Genomic DNA, 21,020 nt, shown 5'->3' on the forward strand with positions numbered 1-21,020 from the left:
GAAATGGCAGTTTATCTTCAAATATCTGGAAGACGGTCACTTGGTAGAGGCATCATTAGATTTACTCTATCGAGCATCAAAGGTAGAACTTGGGACCAATGGGAGGAAGTGACAAGGGAAAACAGTGGCTTGGTACAAGAAAGAACACCTTCACAGGAATTTAGCAGTGATGAGTAAGGCCATCTTGTCAGTGCGGCCTTTTATCAGTAGTATTCAAGCAGAAGCTGAACTGCCACATCTCAAGAATGTATGAGAGAAAGCCTTCATTAGAAAGTGAAATGAAATGTCTAAAATGTGATTTCAATTGAATAACTGGGACATAGGATTGTGTACTTCCCTAGAAGAAAGGAAACTGGACTGTCAGACAAACGTGTTTGTAAATTCCGTATCAACCGTGCCACTCCGTTCCATTCAGATCTGGATTGACAAATGAGCTTAACATTGCTGTGATCTTTCCTCAAGGGTCACAAGGTCTAGCTCTCACTTCCGATATTTCCTTTATTTTACCCTTCTCTGAGTTCCACCCAAACCCGTAGGCTTAGGCCAAAGAACTACTAGTTTGCAAATTCCTTAGGGCAGAGATGACATGTTCATTTTTGTGCTCACCTTAGTACCTAGCATTGTTTGTTGCTCAGGGTGGGTGCTCAACACATGTTTGCTGAATTGCTTAACTGAGATTTGCAGAAGAGCACATGGTAGCCATGGCATATGGCAGTCAGCTGCCCAACGAGATGTGAAAAACCCTGTGTTATATGAATTCCTGAGTTCTGGCGTACCAGTAAAAGGTACCGCTTCCACTAGTGTCCACAGCTCTACCTTGGCTTACCATTACTGATTTCTGGGAGGTCAAACTTAGTGAAGTCCCACCACTGGAGCCTGTAGGTAGTATTGGCAATGTTACTGGCCACTGCAGACTGCCCATCACCAATCACTGCCCCTGGTGGGGGAGAAGAAAAAGAGAACACATTATGTTATTTATCTACATGTTTCCATTGCAGAACATAAAACAATACTGTGATTAGTAAGAGAGAGGGAAGAGAAAGAACCACAACTATGGCTGAAGAAAGCTGATGAGTCCCATCTGTCAAATCCTTGTCTCAAAGAAAAACCAGATGTACTTCCCAAAGAACAATACTACACAGAAATATAATCCCACCCATTACCCCCTCCCATTATTACTTAACCTTTATTTAGTGTTCACAGTGTAGCAGGTACTATATAGACACTGTCTGGGAAGCTCACAATCTAAACAGACAGATGAGTTTTGATTAAAAATAAAAGTGGGAAAAGAAAACAGAAAGTAGGGGGACACAACTAACACAGAAAGCCAGCAGCATTCCTGTCCCTGGATGTCTTTGTAATAAGCAGTGCTCTTTGGGAGAAAGTATCCCCTCCTTTTGTATATGACCTTCTTCCCAACAAAACATTTCAAATGGAGGATTCCTCCAGGGAAGAGGCAGCCAGCATACAGCTGACTGGATAGAGAGGCAGTAAAGAACAAATGAGGTAATATTTGTTGATTTCTTCTGAACCCCTGGTATGTAACACAGCAGAAATTTATGAGCCTAGCTTTGCAGCATCAGAATATTTTTATTAAGGTGATATTTTATAATCCCCCCCCCCCCCATGAGAACTTCCTTGAATTGAGATTTACTTGTAACATCTCATGGTTTAACTTTCTGAGATACACACTTCTGTATGATATTTTTTCCTTGGTAACCAATTAAATAAAAAATGGATTTTTTTTTAACAGGGTGACACTTTAATTTGCAGTTGTATTTCATTTACATGAACATGTCATTTCCTCCTCCTCCTCCTCCTTCCGAGATGCATTTTATAGACAACCACCCTTCTGATCAGACATAGCCAAACCCTCTTGGAAGAAGAGAACACTCTTGCGTGCTAGACAACCTAAATGGTATTCACTGCTGCAAAACAACTCCTACTCTGAGAAACTGAACTTGTTATAGCTTACTAACCTTGGAACAATGGATAGCTTTATACCTAGACCATTTCGTATCCCTAGTCTTTCTCCTCTGCATATCACTGCAAAAGGGTCTTGTTATCTGTTTGCTTGTTTTTTTTTTTTAAAAAAAAAACTGCTCTGCTACTTCTAGTATTTCCCTTTTTTTCTTCAAATGGTCAAAAGATTGTTCAGGGATAAAATACTCTCCATATAGCCATGAAATATGAGAAAAGTACTTTTTCACTCTCCCCCAGTTGCTGCAGACCACTGTATCAGAAGATTCTTCCAACATTAGTTTATTGATGGTGCTCTTGTCCCAGTTTCAATTTGTAAGGAAAAGGTACAAAGAACAGTTCATTTCCAAGATGATGATACTTTTAGATTATGCATTCTCAACATGGACAATATTACCTCCATGGGGGTGAAAACTGGTTCATAGAGGCAAAAAATTTTTAGGTAGCACACAAGTTAATTCCCCTCCAAAGGGCCACAGAACATAACAGATATACAGTATATCTCTGTGATATTAAAATTTCAGGACAGGGGAGAAGATTAGAAAAAAAAATATCTAAAACGGTTCCTTAGGAGGGCAATAATGAAACAAAGGTTAAGAAATACTGTTCTAGATAAACCAATACCTCCCCAAACAACACAGTCTAAAACCCTGCAAATCCAAAACACAGTCCCAAACAGGAGGCAGCATTTGGGGTGTCATCAATGAGTCCACTGATCTCAAACCCCTACTGAGGATCCTGCAGCACATCACTTAGATAAGGTAAATATATGTCCTTGTTTTAACCTTCACAGAAAATTCTCCTATAACAATCACATCTGATTTGGGAACATTTGCTGAACTCTGGGTCACGAGGAGGATAAACTGCCTGCAGTACTTTGTTAATAAGAACTTTACTCAAAATCATTTTTCAGTTCCAAGGTTTACCACTTACCTGGAAAGAATTATTCAGTTTCATTCTGACCTAGGCTCAATGCCACTGAGCTTCTGAACTGGTCCCTGGCCTCCTTATCTAGATGGTTGACACCTCCCTCTGACCACTAGCATCCCTCAAATTACTTTAGTTGCTTATCATTTCCTCCACCTTTTAACAGGAAAGCACATAACCCAAAACAGAAGACAAGTTGACCTTCTCAGTATATGATGAAAGAAATGCTAGGGGATGAGAGAGGGTGAAAAATAAATTCAAGAAACAAACCCATATTCTGGAAGCTTAAAATCTGGGGAAGGGGATGAGAACTACAAATAGCAAACAGTGAAGGAATAATATCAGATGCCTGAAGAATTGTGAATCTACAACTGGGAACACAAATGATTGAGACTGTAACCCACAGCTCCAGATGCATCCTGCACAGTCCATGCCTCAAGAAACATCTTTTGGAGAGCAGCTGTGCAATAAAATAAGCACATATGGTCGCGCTGTGTGGAAGAGACTGGGGAGGTTTTCTTTGCCAATGGTGCGAGAGTGCTGAGGAGGAACAGAGCCTGGCACCAGAGAGAGTCAATTTTCAGTGCCATGTAAACATAGATTAGGGAGCTAAAGATGCCAGCAACAGATTAGAGTACTGTCACCAGGTTCTTTCTGGCAGAACTGCAGGCCAACTGAGCCTGTCTCTTGGGAACATCAGGAAGAAAAAGTATTACCCTAAAAAAAAAACCTAACCATTTAGTAGGCCTCAGGCCACCAAGCTGAAGGTATAGGAAAAGTGCCAGAGTGACTTAATGGACTGAGTTTCAAAGTATTTACATAGGAAGCACTTAGCCTCAGAAACCAAATCCTGAGAGACCACTGAGGGATATCTAAGGTCTCAAGGTTCTCCCAAGTAATAAAGAGAATGGAATAAGTCAGACTCAGGGTTTCTCAACCTCTGCATTATTGACATTTTGGGCCAGATAATTCTTTGTTTGGGGGGCAGATGTCTTGTGCATTGTACGCTGTTTAGCAGCACCCTGGCCTCTACCTACTACATGCCAATAGCACCCACTCACCCAGTTGTGACAGCTAAAAATGTCCCTAGACACTGCCAAATGTTCGGGGGTGGGGGGTGGAGGAAAGAGTTAGCAAATAGTCCTAGGTTGACAAACTCTAAGTTAGAGAAATATAGCCGACATTTTAACTCCAAGACAGGTGCTCTTAGAAGGCCCATTACTGGAAGGCTGGCTGCCAAAGGCACCAAAACTATTACTGATAATGATTATGGGAAGGGACCCATTAAAGGCATGGCACTATACAAATGTTCCTTAGCAAACTTCCAGTTTTCTACTTCTGCCATGGATTAGAGCCTGGCTTGAACCAGGAAATCAGGATCTCAAGGCCTGTTGTTGTTTGTTGCTGTTTATGCATGGTTTCAGAGAATATAGGCTTCAGAGTTTGATGGACTTCATTCTGACACTCCCTGTCAATACCTACTGGGTGACTTTGTGTAAATCACTTAATCTCTATGAACCTCAGTTTCTTTATCTATAAAAAGGGTAGAATAATAGTACCTAAACTTACAAGGTTGTTGGGAGACCTTACTGAGACAATGAATATAAAGTGATGGCAAACAGTGTCTAATAAATGACCACCATCATACTTATTTTAATCATTTACTCCAATCTCTGTGTGCACTTCCTCTACATGTTGTTGGCAGGTGCTGTGGAGTCAGTTCCAACTCATAGCGACCCTATGTATAACAGAACAAAACATTGCCCTGTCCTGCACCATCCTCACAATCGTTGCCATGCTCAAGTCCATCACTGCAGCCACTGTGTCAGTCCACCTTGTTAAGGGTCTTCCTCTCTTTCATTGCCTCTCTACTTTACCAAGCATGATGTCCTTCTCCACAGACTGGTCCCTCCTGATAACATGTCCAAAGTACACGAGACAAAGTCTTGCCATCCTCACTTCTAATGAGCATTCAGGCTGTACTTCTTCCAAGACAGATTTGTTCATTCTTCTGGCAGTCCATGGTATATTCAATATTCTTCACCAACACCATAATTCAAAGACATCAATTCTTCTTCAGTTTCCTTATTCATTGTCCAGCTTTCACACGCATAGAAGGCAATTGAAAATATCACGGCTTGGGTCAGGCACACCTTAGTCCTCAAAGTGATATCTTTGTTTTTTAACATTTTAAAGAGGTCTTCTGAAACAGATCTACCCAATGCAATGCATCATTTATTTCTTGACCTCTGCTTCCATGGGTGTTGATTGTGGAGCCAGGTAAAATGAAATCCTTGACAACTTCAATCTTTCTCTGTTTATCATGATGTTGCTTATTGGTCTGGTTGTGTGGATTTTGTTTTCTTTATGTTGAGGTAATCCTTACTGAAGGCTGTAGTCTTTGATCTTCATCACTAAGTGCTTCAAGTTCTCTTCACTTTCAGCAAGCAACGTTGTGTCATCTGCATAATGCAGGTTGTTAATGAGTCTTCCTCCAATCCTGATGCCGCATTCTTCTTCATATAATCCAGCTTTTTGGGTTATTTACTCAGCACACAGAATTGAATAAGTATGGTGGAAGGATACAACCCTGACGTACCTGATTTTAAACTACTAAGTATCCCCTTGTTCTGTTCAAACGACTGTCTCTTGGTCTATGTACAGGTTCCTCGTGAGCACAATTAAGTGTTCTGTAATTCCCATTCTCTGCAATGTTATACATAATTTGTTATGGATAAATCAGATTTTCAGCTTGTAGGCCCTGAAGAATTAGGAATATGTCTAGGAAAACAATCATAGTATTCAAGACAGTCACATGATAGGTGGGCTCTACCAAGCCTGCATGCATCTCTCAGCCTCTGCTTCTCTCAGACTCCTCTCTTCTGTTGCTTGGACAGAATTAGGAACCTTTTTCCAAAACAGCTTCTTAGCCTCTCTCCAAGATATGTTTGACAAGAAAGAAAATAAAGAGTATGATTCAACAGTTCAGTGAAAATACTGAACAATAGGAATCATTAGTCAATCTATCAAAAAAGCTAATTCGGGGAGGGTGAAAAAGGGCAAGTTGCAAAGAAGGAAAGGATTAAATTACGTTTCAGTCCTACAGAATCTGCTCCATTTGAGGCTGCCTAATTCAGTATGTGCCTGACCCAGGTCACAGTATTTTCAAACACCTCATATGCATGTGAAAGCTGGACAATGAATAAGGAAAACTGAAGAAGAATTGATGCCTTTGAATTATGGTGATGGCGAAGAACACTGAATATGCCATGAACTGCCAGAAGGACAAACAAATCTGTCTTGGAAGAAGTACAACCAGAATGCTCCTTAGAAGCAAGGATGGTGACACTTCATCTTGCGTACTGTGGGCATGTTATAAGGAGGGACCAGTCCCTGGAAAAGGACATCATGCTTGGTAAAGTAGAGGGTCAATGAAAGAGAGGAAGACCCTCAATCAGATGGAGTGGCATAGTGGCTGCAACAATGGGCTCAAATATAGCAACAATTGTGAGGAAGGTGCAGGACCAGGCAGTGTTTCATTCTGTTGTACACAGGGTCTCTCTGAGTCAGAACTGACTCAACAGCACCTAACAACAACGAAATTCAGCATGGCCATCTGATTGTGCTGCTGCTGGGAAGATGGAATAAGAATGGGGCTGAGGGAGCAAACACTCAGCCTGGAAACACAATTAATATCATTCTGCTTGGTTGTGATATGGAACCAAGAACCAGCTTGCTAACTGGTCAGTGGAGCTGAGACTAGAAATACCAGAGCAGGTCCAACTGAACAACTTATCAAAATTCCTCTTAGAAAGCCAGTCACAAAAGATGGCACATTATATGATTTCATTTGCATGAAATGTCCAGAATAAGCAAAGACAGAAAGTAGATTCGTGGTTGCCTAGGGTTGTAGGGGAGGGAGAGGAAGGGCAGAGTGACTGCTAATGCAGATGGGGTTTTTTAGGAGCTGCTAAAAATGTTCTGAAATATATAGATAATGGTGATGGCTGCATAATTCTGTGAATATATAAAAACCATTGAATTAAACACTTTAAATATGTGAGTTATATGGTATGTGAATTATATCTCAATAAGGCTATTAAAAAAACACTATTCAATATACATTTCAGTCAGTCTTTGAAGTAAAATATGGTAATCCTATTTTTGGCACCCATTTGCATTTCTTTAAGCATTTAGAGTACTGGTGAGCATCTTTTTGTTTATTGTCTCATTGTATTTATTTTAGTGTGTACTACCTGTTCATGTCTTATGTACATTTTTATATTTGGTTATTTTAATTCTTTCCTTATGGATTATCTGAGCACTTTGTAATTAATATATTGGCTTCTGTCTATGAGAAAAAAATTCCTCTTAGAGCAATACAACACAGGATTATTTGGACATAAAAACCATTCTTCTTCTCTAAGTATATACTGAATGGCATCCTAGGAGAACACTCATTTTTCTTTCCAGGAAGCTGCATTCAAATGCAGTTTTTAAATCTGTCCAAAGAAGGGGGTATAACTAAGCACTTAGTCATACTCACTTTGTCACCTTATAACCATGTTAACAATCCAATTTAAGATCACAGTCAATTATTTTATAGTGTGGGGACCTGGAAAGAGTCCCCGATGGCAGATAATAAGATTTCTTCCCAAGGTAGGCCCGTCCCAAGTTTCCCTTAGTTCCCATTCACGGTTCTGACACTGAGGAAAATGGTCAAATATATATTTGTTTGTTTAAAATAACAGCTTTATTGAGATATAATTCAATGCACCTATTTAAAGTATATAATTCAATGGTTTTTAGTATATTCATAGAGTTGTGTAAGAATCAATTTTACAACAACCATCACCACTATCTAATTTCAGAACATTTTCATCACCCTCCAAAATACCCGATACCCCTTAGTAGTCACTCCTCTTCTCTTCTGCAACCCTCTTCCCTCTCCTTGCCTCTCCAGCCTAGGCAATTATGAATCTACTTCTGTCTCTATAGATTTGCCTCTCCTGGACATTTCATATAACTGCAATTATATGAAATTTGTGTCTGGATTCTCTCAGTTAGCATAATGTTTTCAAGGTTCATCCGTGCTGTAGCATGTCTCAGTACTTCATTCCTTTTCAGGGCTAATAATATTCCACTGTATGTTTATACCTGAACCACAGTTCATATGAACATAAGATATTTTATAGAAAATACACTGCGTGGAAACTTGGCAATCATAAATGTGCCTGTGAAAAACAAAACCATTTTCTCTAGAAGGAAAAACTAGGATCTCAAAGACCAGTTTCTGAATATATTACCTATAGCTGAAATTGAGTCTTCATTTTATCCTGAGGCTAAAATAAAAGACAAAAGGAGTATTAGGGGGCATCACTGCTTGTAAAAACACAACAACAGAACCTCAAACCTGGTAACAGGTACCATGTGGGTGTCTATAATTCTGTTACACTGGTGTAGAAAATGTTCTGAAGAAGGTGTTTGGTCTGTCAGATTTATGATATTTAATAAATGCTCTATCGGTCACTTAAACTGATAGATCAATCATTATACAAGTTAGAAATATATTTAACATGAATTAGCGGGTAAATATTTTATAGACACAGGCTTCAACAGCTATATGTGTTTTTAGCAGGAATTAGGGCCTAAATTAACATAATTTTGTTGTCCAATAAACTCCTGAAGGCTCCAAAACTCCTGCTTCAAAGAGCAAGGGTAATATTGGTCAACACACAAATCATGAACTTTAGAGACAAGCCTGAGAAAGACACTGTTGAAGTCAAAGATATTGGATGAGGCCAACACAACAACAAATGAAAGCTTCAGAGCGCAACAAGGAAATCAGTAAGGCCTGTAATATAGATGGTGTGCAAGGAAAGGAAAAGAAACAGCTATGAAATATTTCTACATATCACAGCTTCATCAAAAATCTTAACAATTCAAATTAGGATTATGTGGCCACAGCAGAATAAGCTTTATAACAGGCCAAGAGGAGAAGGAGAAATTAACCGAACATTCATTAGGACCATGGCAGTGGATAGAGCCTTCCTGTCCAGAGTAAGTAGTATGAAGAATCTAGTGTTAGATTTGAACATATGCCTTTAAAGATGCACAACATGATAGCATGCACACAAGCAATCATTCACAGACATGGCATGAAGTCAGAATCATATTCAAATCTACAGTAAAGTAGTTAAGTCTGAAGGGAGAATGTAACTTCTATGCTTGGCATGGCCATTCTCCCATACAAAGTCAGTTAAATGGTCTGAGGTCACTTCTAAATAGAGTACATGGCTCATGCGATCAGACCTAGTAAGCTCAGAAAGCCCATAGATAGTGCGGCTGCCTTAAGACCATTTGCTTCCTGATTCAGGGATTCCTAATAACTCAATCTCATTGCCTTGACTGCATCAGTGACATCTTGAGGTCAGCAACTTGCTACTACCCCAAAGCAAAGGGATAAGCTGCTTGTCACTGCGTCTTTACCCCTTTCTCCCATCACACTGAAACCCAGGGTTAATCTTGATGGCTGGCAAGGTAACTGGTAGCTCTATGAAGTCAAGTTAAGACGCCCCTGTGTAGGTAGATGAAGAAGCTGAGGGCCATTTTCATCACCATTCTGTAGACCTGCCCTTCTTCGATACATATGAAGCAATTATTTATACTTAGACTAATGACGTAATTGGGACAAGTAATTATGAAAGCAGAACATCCATTTTCAAAGAAATGAATATCATTACCTTTCTTCCACCCACAAACATTATTTAAGACAAAAACAAATAAGCCCACAAGAACACATGCTACTGAAAGATTATTAGGAACAGCATTCCAAAACCCACAGCGTTCAGGGCTAAACAGAGGGGAAAAAAATGCCCTCAAAACCAAAACAGAAAACCTGGCATTCACTCCTACCAGGCAGGAATTTCCTCAAAGCCTCTACCTCTGGCAGAAGACATGCAGGTGGACAAGAGTATTAAGAATTACCCTACCTCCACTTCTATCTCCCCCACAACCTGGCATTTCCTATATGTTGCTGGGAGGACACTGGCTTAGGCGGGTCCCTGGGTGAAGCTGGAAAGCCGGTATCCTCTCATTGTTGCACAGTGGAGCTCCTTAAGGGGTGCCTCAGCAGCAGAAGGATGGGCAGAGAGAAAGGGGATGTGGGGAAAGGTATGAGAGAGAAAGAAGTGAGAAAGATAAAGAGAGCTACCGACTAACTCAAACACTGAACAGCTCTCACCAATCACTCGTCTTAAACGGCTGAGACTCCTGCCGCTTTTACTGTTTGGTGGAAGCACCACTGAGTGGAATTGGACCAGAGGGTCTTGGGCTTGTCAGCAGCAGGAGGGAAACGCTGCAAAGAGGATGCAGATTTCAAAAGCCTCAAATCTGCAATGAAGGGAAATGGAAATGTGCTGAACGTGGGTTTGACGGGCAGCTTTCCTCATCTGTCGATCACAGGGTGATAAACACTGGGAGACGGCAGAAATGAAGATAAATGCTTTCAACAGCACCATTCCCCACCCTCCCCTCCTCTTCCGCCCCCACTCAGCACATGACAAGAGAGTTAAGCAAGAAAATAAATCAGCTTCTTAACCAACTCTTTTGTTAAAACTTTCCTTACAGACCACCTACACGTGAATTACTGCTCTATGAGCCTACATTCTCATTAGTGGCCCAGCCTGTAAGGGGTGAAAAGCTCCTGTCAAATCAGCACCTGTACACTGCAGGGTACAGCATTACAGCTGAGTCAGTTGGGGCCAACATGTAAGAAAGAGGCCAGACCTGCCCCTCAGAGAAGAATCTCCAATTCAAAGCCTGGCCCACTCCAGTTTAGAGGAGACTGGGCTCCAAGGACAGCATGGTGTCACTTCACTGCAATCACTGTCACATTACCATTTTACCCAGGGACAGAGAGGCTAAGCTCTGAGACCTAACAAAGCTGTGGGGGGTCAAAGTTGAAGTCAGATCAGAAAGTGGACTCCAGAATACAGCACTCAATCTTGACTACCAACTTCCCCTTCACCCTGGAATGATGGAAAAAATGTATCTGGTTGATGACGTTATGGGTTTCCCACAACTAGGTCTAAGGGAAATGTTTCTTATCCTGGGACTTGCGACATGGAGATAAAGCATCCTGCGGACTGGGCTTTTTGAGTGAGGTCAAAAGGTTAGCAATTCCTAATGCATGTGGTAGCAGATGCTTATAAGAAGATGATTGGGAATTTGGTAAAAACTACATCCTGATTCTGCTAAAAGTGGGCCTGACAAACATCTTAGGAACCAGATCCTTTAAGACATTCAAAGAAGCATTCTTCCCTACCGGCTAACCCAGGTTGCTCTTCTCTAGATGCTGAGGAAGAAAGAAAGACATCAGACCTTTGGTCCAAGATGCAGGCACCAACTAGAAGAAAGTCAGGTGCAAAATTAAGTGGGAAAGAGTATGGTGAGTGGATCTATCTCACACCACAAACTGCTCAGAAACTTAAGCAGTCCCCAGAACCAGGCATATGCTGTGGGATCCTAGGAGAACAGCACTTGTCACATAAAGATAGCTAATTTGAAATACTTTCTAATTAAAATTCCCGGTTTAGACATTAATACCCGGCACAAAATGGAAAAGCAATACTAACGAGCCATATATTGAGACACTGCTAAAAGCATGCACCCAAAAGCTAGACAACAATCTAGACTGGCCTTTCTAGTCTTTAAACTTAAATATAATCTCACTTCCTCCCGGAAGCTTTCCTGGATTAGACAGAAATCCCTGTTCACTCAGCGTTAGCTATTTTCATAACATAAAACACTCGGTTTCTTTTAGGTTACCTGGCTACAAGTCCATAAAAATTTGCTCTGAGTTTAAGTGTTTATGGGTCTGTGCACACTCAACTATCAATTTTCACTTGGTACTGTATGGTCTTGCCTTCTTCTTCAGAAGGTGAACTCCTTGAGAGAAAGGGGTCAGCTTTTCACTATGCTGTATCTCTCCAGGCATGGGACTAAGAAACTATATTTTGCAAAAAGAAAAACAAAAGAAAAGAAAAAAGCTTGCCTTTAATTGTAAATAAATCTAAGTATCCATCAAGAAGAATATAGTTAAACTATGGACAACTACACTATAGAATACTATGCAGCCATTAAAGAGAATGAAGCAGATCTCTACATACTAACACAAAAAGATGTCCTTGATATATTGTTCTGTATGATCCCATCTCTACTAAAAAACAAAATGAAGAAAACTATATATGTGTGTAAATATACATACGTGTTTGATTATGCATAGAAAAAGATTTGGAAGGATACACTCCAAACCAATAAACTTTTGTGGGATGGAACTGCGGATAAGAGTGGTGAAGAGAGACAAGCTTTTTACTGTACATATTTTGGTATTATTTACAATGAACATGCATTACTGTAGAAGTTTAAAAAGGAGGGATAAGAATGGTGAAATTACCTTATAATGACCTATTCAAAAATTATACATTTTGCTATTTAATCTCCCCTATTTCTTTGACATATACGTTTATTTATTCCATGAAGCTAACTAGTTGAAGGACTTAGAAAAAACTCCTTGGTCCTAGGCTTACAATGAAATTCATGAATCTCGGGTTGTCCTGATGTGCCAGTCAGAATGGTACCCTCATATGCCCTTCATACAGCTAAGAAGCAGGAGGGTCAGATCTTTGGGAGCCAATAAATCTGCTTTATGTTATGAAAGAGGAGCCAGAATAATTCCATCTCCAGGTAAACATTTTAGAGATAATGCCACACATGTATAACTCATCGCTATTGAATTAATTCTGACTTATAGCGACCCTATAGGACAGAGTAGAGCTGCCCCATAGGGTTTCCAAGGCTGTAATCTTTACCGTAGCAGACCACATCTTTCTTCCACTGGCAGCTGGTGGGTTCGATCACAGACCTTTAGGTTAGCAGCTGAGAGCTTAACCACTGTGCCACGAGGGCCCCTTCACACATGTATACAGGTAGATATATCAAGGAAATTCAAGGTACAGTCTAACAGTGAAATCTAGAAAATTAAATGTTCATCAATAAGAAAACAGACAACATGTGTGTAACTGAATGTTAGACTACTATGCAACAGTTAAAAGGAACAAACTAAATCAAACTTCTCAATGTAGATCGATAAAAAACACTATATCTTTAAAAAAGCTGTAAAGTGATACATATGATACGATACCATTTATATAAATACAACTTTTAAAACACAATATGATATTTTATGAATATATTAAATTATAAAAGATGGACTGCAATTATGTAAACCAAATTCATGCTAGGTGTTGCCTCTGACTAAAGCACGAAATATCACTAAGGGTGGGTAGTCAAAGAGAACTTCAACGTTACCTGAAATACTTTTATCTTTTAAAATTGAGGCAAGTCTGGTGGCATAACAGTTAAGTGCTTGGCTGCTAACCCAAAGGTTGATGGTTTGAACCCATCCAGCCCCTCCGCAGGGGAAAGACTTGGTGATCTGCTCCGGTAAAGATTACAGCCTAGAAAACCTTATGGGGCTGTTCTACTCTGTCACATGAGGTGGCTATGAATTGAAAATTAACACTACTGTACCTAACAACAACAACACATATGCTTGTATACATGTATATGTACTTTTTTGTATTTTTTAAATTTCTCACAACTGAAGGGAGGGAGAAGGGAAGGAAGCAAATAAACAAACAAGCAAACAACTGGGGACACAAAGGAAAGAAGAAGAACCTGTAAATGCTCTCCTACCATCTTAAATCTCGCCCAACAAGGCACAGGGCAGACTGCAGTTGGCTAAAGTGAAATGGTTTAGGATATGGAGTCCCACTAAATTCCAAAGGTGGGCAGAGATGGCCACGTTCCATTTACTTGGAATTCCTCACATAAAAGATTACACCCACAGAAAAATGTCCCAAGTCTTGATGAATCAAGTTTATACCATGCAAAGCCTGAGCTACTGCAGTGGTGAAGCCATCCAGCAGGCAACTACGAATGGCATATGGTCACACAAACTTTGTACCCTACAAAAGCGGAGATTCTAAGGCCAAGGGCTTCCTGGGTTCAAACTGGGAACAGGCTGTCTGCATAGACGAAATGTGCAAACAGATGCCCAGCCCCAAGCTTTTCTCTTAGATGCCATCTTATTGTCTTACAACATCTTACCTTGAAAACAAGAGAGGCTTATTTTTACTGTCAGGTTAGATACATTTCTGAGAAAAGCCTGTGGCAAATTTCTCATGTTTAAAAGAGACATTTCACAAAGGAAGCAAAAGGAGATTAAGATGTGTTTTAGTCTCTTCCTTTCTGCCAGAGCTGCTTATGGGCATTCCTAAGAAAACATGGCACCTGCTCTCACACTTCAGGGATGCCTATGAGCCAGCGAGCATGGTGGTGCACATGCCTTTTCAGGACCAACTCTGTTGTTGGTCCTCACAAAGAATGCATGAAAACCTGTAAACGTCTCGATAAGCCCCTGGAAATAATCTTGCCGTTAACACTAAACAATGGGCATTTGTCTTTTACAAAATCATCTATCTATCCTCTTCTCTGCTCTGCTTGCTCCAATCCATCCTTCAATGCCAGACTGATTGTTTGATTCTTTTTAAAAGTAGAACTTTGATTGTATTACTCATCTATTCAAAAACCTTTAATGGCTCCTCATGGCCTAAATTAACTAGACTCCTCGTCTGCTATTCAAGGCCTCAACAATCTGTCTGTAATCTATCTTTCTGTGCTTATCTCCCACTGTGTCATTCACATCATTTTGTAAATATGCCTTAAATGTATCCCCATTTCTACATTTTTGCTTACACTGTTCCTACTGTCTAGGTTCTTTCCTTCCTCCCCTAATATATGCTTATTTAAATCCTCCCCCATTTACCCCCATTCCCTAACCCCTTCAAAGACCCTCTCAAACGTCCTCTTTTCGCAAGAAGCCTTTTTTTTTAAATTGTTGTTAGTTTACATTGCAAGTTAGTCTCCCATACACAATTTTATACATTGTCATGTGACCCTAATTGCTCACCCCATTCTGTGACAGCACACTCCTCCTTTCTGCCCCTGATTCCCCATGACCGTTCAGCCAGCTCCTAACCCTCTCTGCCTTCCCTTCTCACCTCTGGACAGAAGCTGCCCCTTTGGTCTCTTGTATCTATTTGACTAAGAGGCACACTCTTCACAAGTATCACTTTATGTTCCACAGTCCAGTCCAATCCCTGCAAGAAGCCTTTCTTGACTTCATCAACCTAAGATGATCTCCTCTTTAGAAGCTCCACAGCATTTTGTTTCTCTTATTCTCTTATATTCCTTCTGCTTGGTCTCCTGACATCATGTCCAGGTAGGACTCTACCATTATCCACTTCACCTGAGGATGGGTTTAAGATTCAGTCCACCGAAGGTCCAACTCAAAACCTACAAGCCAAGTATACTTACTCTGTTCCCACTCAGCACGTTTCCTGTACCTGAAGCCCTAACAAAACCAAACAAATCCATTGCCACTGAGTCGATTTCAACTCATAGCAACCCTACAGGACAGAACAGAACTGCCCCATATGGTTTCCAAGGCTGTAATCTTTACGGAAGCACAACGCCACATCTTTCTCCTGCAGAGTGGCTGGTGGGTTTGAACAGTAGATCTTTTGGTTAGCAGCCATAGCTCTTAACCACTACACCACCAGGGTTTTCTTGAATCCCCATAGTACATTATAAATAGGTTCCTTTGATGGCAAGGGCACATGCAATATTCTCATTTTTATATAAAATATCTTAGAAGGGATGCAATAACTGCATATTAAATACAGAAACAAAGGTTTACTTGCATATGTCTGACTCTTATTACTAGACTGTCAGCTCCTTAAGAGTATGGACTACAGTACCTTTGAGTCCTTGTATCCTAAAGAGCACCTTGCACTAAGTACACAGTAGCAGCTTCGTTTGTTGACTTGGACCCAAAGTACCTTTGGTTTCGAGAAATTCCTATTCAATCAGAAGGAAACTTCCAGAATTCCTATAAACCCTTTCGTGTAATTTCTGAAACTCCAGGAAAGCACCGAAGCTCTGGAAAATCTACCTAGTACAGGACTCAGGGCACTAGGAAACTGATGGTTTCATGCAGGAGTAACACTCCAACAATTTATTTCCTTCATAACTGCAGCCAAAACAAAGCAGGGTGGGCAGGTTTCCCAATGGAAGTTGGTAAAATGTAAAAAGATTCCCCCCTGGCCTCTGGAGGATCCAAGTTGGGAACAGGCCTTCCCCTTTGTCTGCCTCAGCAAGGCTCTTGCCTTGAGGCCAACAGGATTAGCACAGCCATTTCATGCTCTGAAAAGTCAGAAAAGGCCGAGACAGGGAGCTTTTCACTCTAGGAAATGCCTTGCAGTCAGAGTCATTTCTGTTTCTGTTCATAAGATAAGCGGGGATGCTGAGGTTAAAAAGCAAAATTTCCAACAATGGTTAATGAAAGGTTTGGAAACAATGTACAGAATTAGGCAATGGGATAAACTCCAAGAAGAGAGGAGCAGGTGCCAGAGCAAAAATGCAGCAGAGAATCAGCACTAGATGTTTTCATGCATTCAAAAATTTCCATGTATTTAAAATGTCATCAGGACGCCCTGTGAACACAGACTTGATGCAGCAATTATGGAATGCAGGCTTATCCCTCTTGGCACAAAATACCCACAAATAAGCTCCCAGTATAAAAGTCAAAAGCAACTAGAAAAAGAGTCTTTACCATAAAAAGTTGAGTAGTTGCCACATTCTCTTGGTTTTCATGGAAAATTAACTACAGACCTTCTTGTGACTAGGTAAACTAAACCCAAATACTGTATTCAAAGACACAGAGCTCCCAAGACCCAAGCTGGGTTTTGAACCTTGCATCTACAGATGGGCTTCAGGAAGTCCAAAAAACCCACTGAAATAGCAAATAAAATTGTGTGTGTGTGTACATTTTTTTCCTGATGGGAGGCTCTATGCTTTTATCACACATTCTCAAAAGGTTCACTGTCCTCAAAAGATTAAGAACTAGTGACCTAAACATTTCAGGCCATGTTGGGGCTCTAGCTTAGTGGGTGAGGACACAGCAGGTGGCTGTTCTCAGAGAGAGAAATAATGTAGATTTGCAAAAGATTTTGTTTACTTTCTGTTATCCTTGGTACTTTACAGTGCAGGGGATCATGAGGCAAGGGGTGTAAAGGAAGAAGGTTCATGAATCTTCGAAGTGGTGATGGTAAAGATAAATTAGCATTTCTCCCAAATAATACAAAACTTCTAAAATGTATATACATATTTTTGCTTAAACATCGACTGGGTTTGGGAGATTAGAAATTGTCTATGTTATGTTCTGTAAAAACTAGCATACTGTGCCAACCAACAACAGTATCACCAGCAAAAAGATAAAGCCTCAGCCTTTAACCTCACTCAGGCTGACAAAGAGAGAGATTTGAGATCTAGACCAAAGGACAGAATCTTGAGATATGCCCAGAATACAGAGCAGTGATCTCAAAACAGAAAGCTTTTTGATGGCTGAGTGAGGACTGAATATTAAACAGATATTTATCAAACATAACACAGTGGAAGATGTATATAAAATGGTAATTAGATGTACTTCTTCCTTGGATGGAGCTTAAATTAGTTGGGGAGATAAGACTTACTTCAAAAACATTATAAACAAGAACAGGCAATGTGAGTGGCTACTGAGTGGTACAGACGAATAGGACCACAGCAATTCTGGAAGAGTCATTGGGCTGGAGTCGGGCAGGAAGGCTTAGAGAGGAAATAGCAGCTGGGGTTTGAAAGGATAGATTGGATCTGGAAAGGAGGAGAGAAGGACAATGGTTCAGGGTAGGAAGAGGCTGTTGCTCAAGGTGTATTCAGGGTTCAAGAGCTAATATTAGTCCAGTGGGAAGCAAAGGTTCACATAAAGAATATAAAATGAGGTTAAAAAAAAAAAAAAAAGACAAGGAATTTGCCATCTGTATGGCAGATAATAGGAGCCCTGATGGCACAATGGTTTAAGCGCTTGGCTGCTACCCAAAAAAGTCAGTGATTCGAACTCACCAGCTGCTCAGTGGGAGAAAGATGTGCCGGTCTGCTTCTGTAAATATTACAGCCTTGGAAACACTGTGGGGTAGGTTTACTCTGTCCTATAGGGTCGCTATGAGTCAGAATCCATGGCAATGGGTTTGGTTTTTGGTTTTTGGATGATGGCTTCATATGTTGGGAGATGATTTCTCTGACATTCTTTCTTCCCTCATCCTTCTAAAATAGTTATATTACATTTTTTTGATAAATAATATTGTTTGCAATATTATGACTATGTAAATATTCACAGTATACAGGCATAGTAAAATAAATTTATATTTCCCTTCACATACAATTTTGTTTTTCCTGGAGAAGAAACATTCTTATCATCACTTGTTATCACCCTCCTCTTCCCATTCTCTTTATACATTTGAGTTTATACTTTTTCTGATTCTTTTACTGTATTTTAGGGGGAATTTGGGAGAGGGTGGAGATAAGCACGTGTTCATTCTGTCATGTTTACCAAAAGTCTCTGGTCACATTTTATGAAGAATAATCTGGCAGGTGTTTTAGAGGTATGAACACTATAAGCAGGCAGTAATCAGGGAACTGCTGCAACGTTATGATAATTGCCTGAGTCAGCGTTATAATACTGAGAAGAGACAGGAAGAAACAATGTGAGAGACTTCATTAGGGATGAATCACCTGAATGTGGTAGAAAAGAGAGAATATAGGGTAGCTTGTAGACCTAGCACTTAGGAGTCCAGAAGAATGTTGGTAACATTGATAAAAACAGGGAGGAGGAGAATATTATAGGAAAAAAAAAAAGTCTGGCATTTGACACATTAAATATAAGATGGATATGGGCCATTGAAGGAGCCTTGGTGGCACAGTGGTTAAGAGCTACAGCTGCTAACCAAAAGGTCAGCAGTTCGAATCCACCAGCCGCTCCCTGGAAACCCTACGGGGCAGTTCTACTCTGTCCTATTGGGTCGCTACGAGTTGGAATCCACTCGACGGCAGTGGGTTTGGGTTTTTTGGTATTGGCCATCATCGAAAGTGAAAAGAATTTAGAAAAATGTCTAAGTTACTTTCATAAAGGTGACAATTCAGAAAAATTTTAAAAGCCAAAGTAAAAGGAGAGTTGGATTGGGTTTAAAACTGGTAGATGGAAAAACAGGAGCTGATCCAAAGGACTAATGGACCACAACTACCACAACCTCCACAAGACTGAGCCCAGAACAACTAGATGGTGCCTGGCTACCACTACTGACTGCTCTAGCAGGGATCACAACAGAGGGTCTGGGACAGAGCGGGAGAAAACCATAGAACAAAATTCAAACGCATTTTAAAAAAAAGACGACACCCGTTGGTCTGACAAAGGCTGGAGAAACCCCAAGAGTATGGCCCCTGGAAAGGCTTTTAACCCAGTACTAAAGTCACTCCTGAGGTTCATCCTTCAGCCAAAGATTAGACAGGTCTATCAGGCCAACAATAACACACATGAAGGACGTGCTTCATAATTCAATCATGTATACGAGACTAATGGGCATACAGCCCAAAAGCAAAGATGAGAAGGCAGGAAGGGACAGGAAAACTGGACGAATGGAAACAGAGAACCTGGGGTGGAGAAGGGGAGAGTGTTGACACGTTGCAGGGTTGGCAACCAATTTTATAAAACAATTTGTGTATTAACTGTTTAATGAGAAACTAATGTGCTATGGAAACTTTCACCTAAATCACAACTTAAATAAAAGAGATTAAAAAAGTTGAAATGGCGAATGTTGTGATATATGTACATATACACACTTACCACAAAAATAAATAAATAAAGATATAGGAGGCGGGGCCAAGATGGCAGAGTAGTCAGACGCTTCCGGTGGACCCTCTTACAATAAAGAAGCAAAAAAAACAAGTGAATCGATTACATATGGCAATCTAAGAGCCCTGAACATCAAAGGCAGAGTTGAGGAACCGGACTGAGCGGCAGGGGGAAGGAGAGACGGTTCAGAAGCAGTGAGGAGTTGCCAGACCTGACCCAGCGAAAGCCTGAGCCCTTCAGGGCTGATCAGCTCAGGGGTGAGCAGTGATGCAGGCAAGCTGCGGTGCTTGGAAGGCATGTTTTCCGCATCAGGAGAGACCCAGCACCAAAGAGTCTACACAGCCACCCAGAACCAATGAGAAGCAGCCCTGGATCAGCAAAAAGTAAAGTACTTGCGTACAGCATACCATGCGGATCAAAAACACCCCCCTTAGGGAAAAACCTCTCCCATTTACCTCCCCGCTCCCTGCTCTGCACTGGGTTCCGGACCAGCTTCAGCAATTGCCGAGTCCCCTGGGCCAGAAGTAGGATCCGTCACATGCCCGGAGCCATTTTCCCTACCTTGAAGAGTGAACAAATTAACAAACGGGAAAAAAATAAACTGCCAGCTCCCCTACGCCAGGAACCCAGGGTGGGCACAGCTCCTTTGCCTAGGCACAGGCATAAGGGATCTACGGACTTTGAGAGCCTTTCCCTCTGCAAAGACTTGTGTGGGCCCACTTCAACAGTGTAGGCCCTCATTACCCCAGTATAACAGAGTATATACCAGAAGTCTAACTTCAACTGTTTCAGCTGTGAAGTGGCAGGTTCTTGACATTTGACACTGCTCTGCCCATTAAGCAGGGTCTTCACCTACCCACATCAGGGGCCTGAGGACTGGTGGCTCCACCCATGCCACCTAGCCACCTGCAATAGGGGCCCAGAATAAGAGGTGCCCCCCGGTCCTTACAGTCAACAGCACTAGGTGCTCACAGTCCAGCTGCAAAATGCACCCACCTACGCGCTTGAGGGAACAGGGACAGGCCTTCCTCCTGGACACCTGGGAGCGGCTGTCACAACACTGCCTTGCTCAGGGTGTGTCGCCCTGCTGCAGCCAGATGCCTGTGCCTACACCAATCGCCCATACCTACCTAGGACTGTAAGTGAGAGCATATACCACACATTGGTGGCTAGCTACCTGGGCACCTGAGCTGAATCCATACAGGAGGAGTGGGTGGACTCCTGAGCTCACATACCTAGTAACAGATCTAACCACCTGGTGACA

At 41.2% G+C, this 21,020-nt stretch overlaps 1 protein-coding gene across 4 annotated transcripts in view; it reads right to left on the reverse strand.

Annotated features, from left to right (window-relative positions):
* Nucleotides 1–21,020, reverse strand: part of AMBRA1 (autophagy and beclin 1 regulator 1) — a 179,163-nt gene that overhangs the window by 41,867 nt on the left and 116,276 nt on the right. For all 4 annotated transcript variants that reach the window (XM_023741818.1, XM_023741816.1, XM_023741817.1 and 1 more), the window contains one exon: nucleotides 827–937. In XM_023741818.1, coding sequence (XP_023597586.1) covers nucleotides 827–937 — 111 coding nt within the window. The remainder of the gene's footprint in view (nucleotides 1–826; nucleotides 938–21,020) is intronic.

The sequence above is a fragment of the Trichechus manatus genome, unplaced genomic scaffold, assembly GCF_000243295.1.
Source record: "Trichechus manatus latirostris isolate Lorelei unplaced genomic scaffold, TriManLat1.0 scaffold00191, whole genome shotgun sequence".
NCBI lineage: Eukaryota > Metazoa > Chordata > Mammalia > Sirenia > Trichechidae > Trichechus > Trichechus manatus.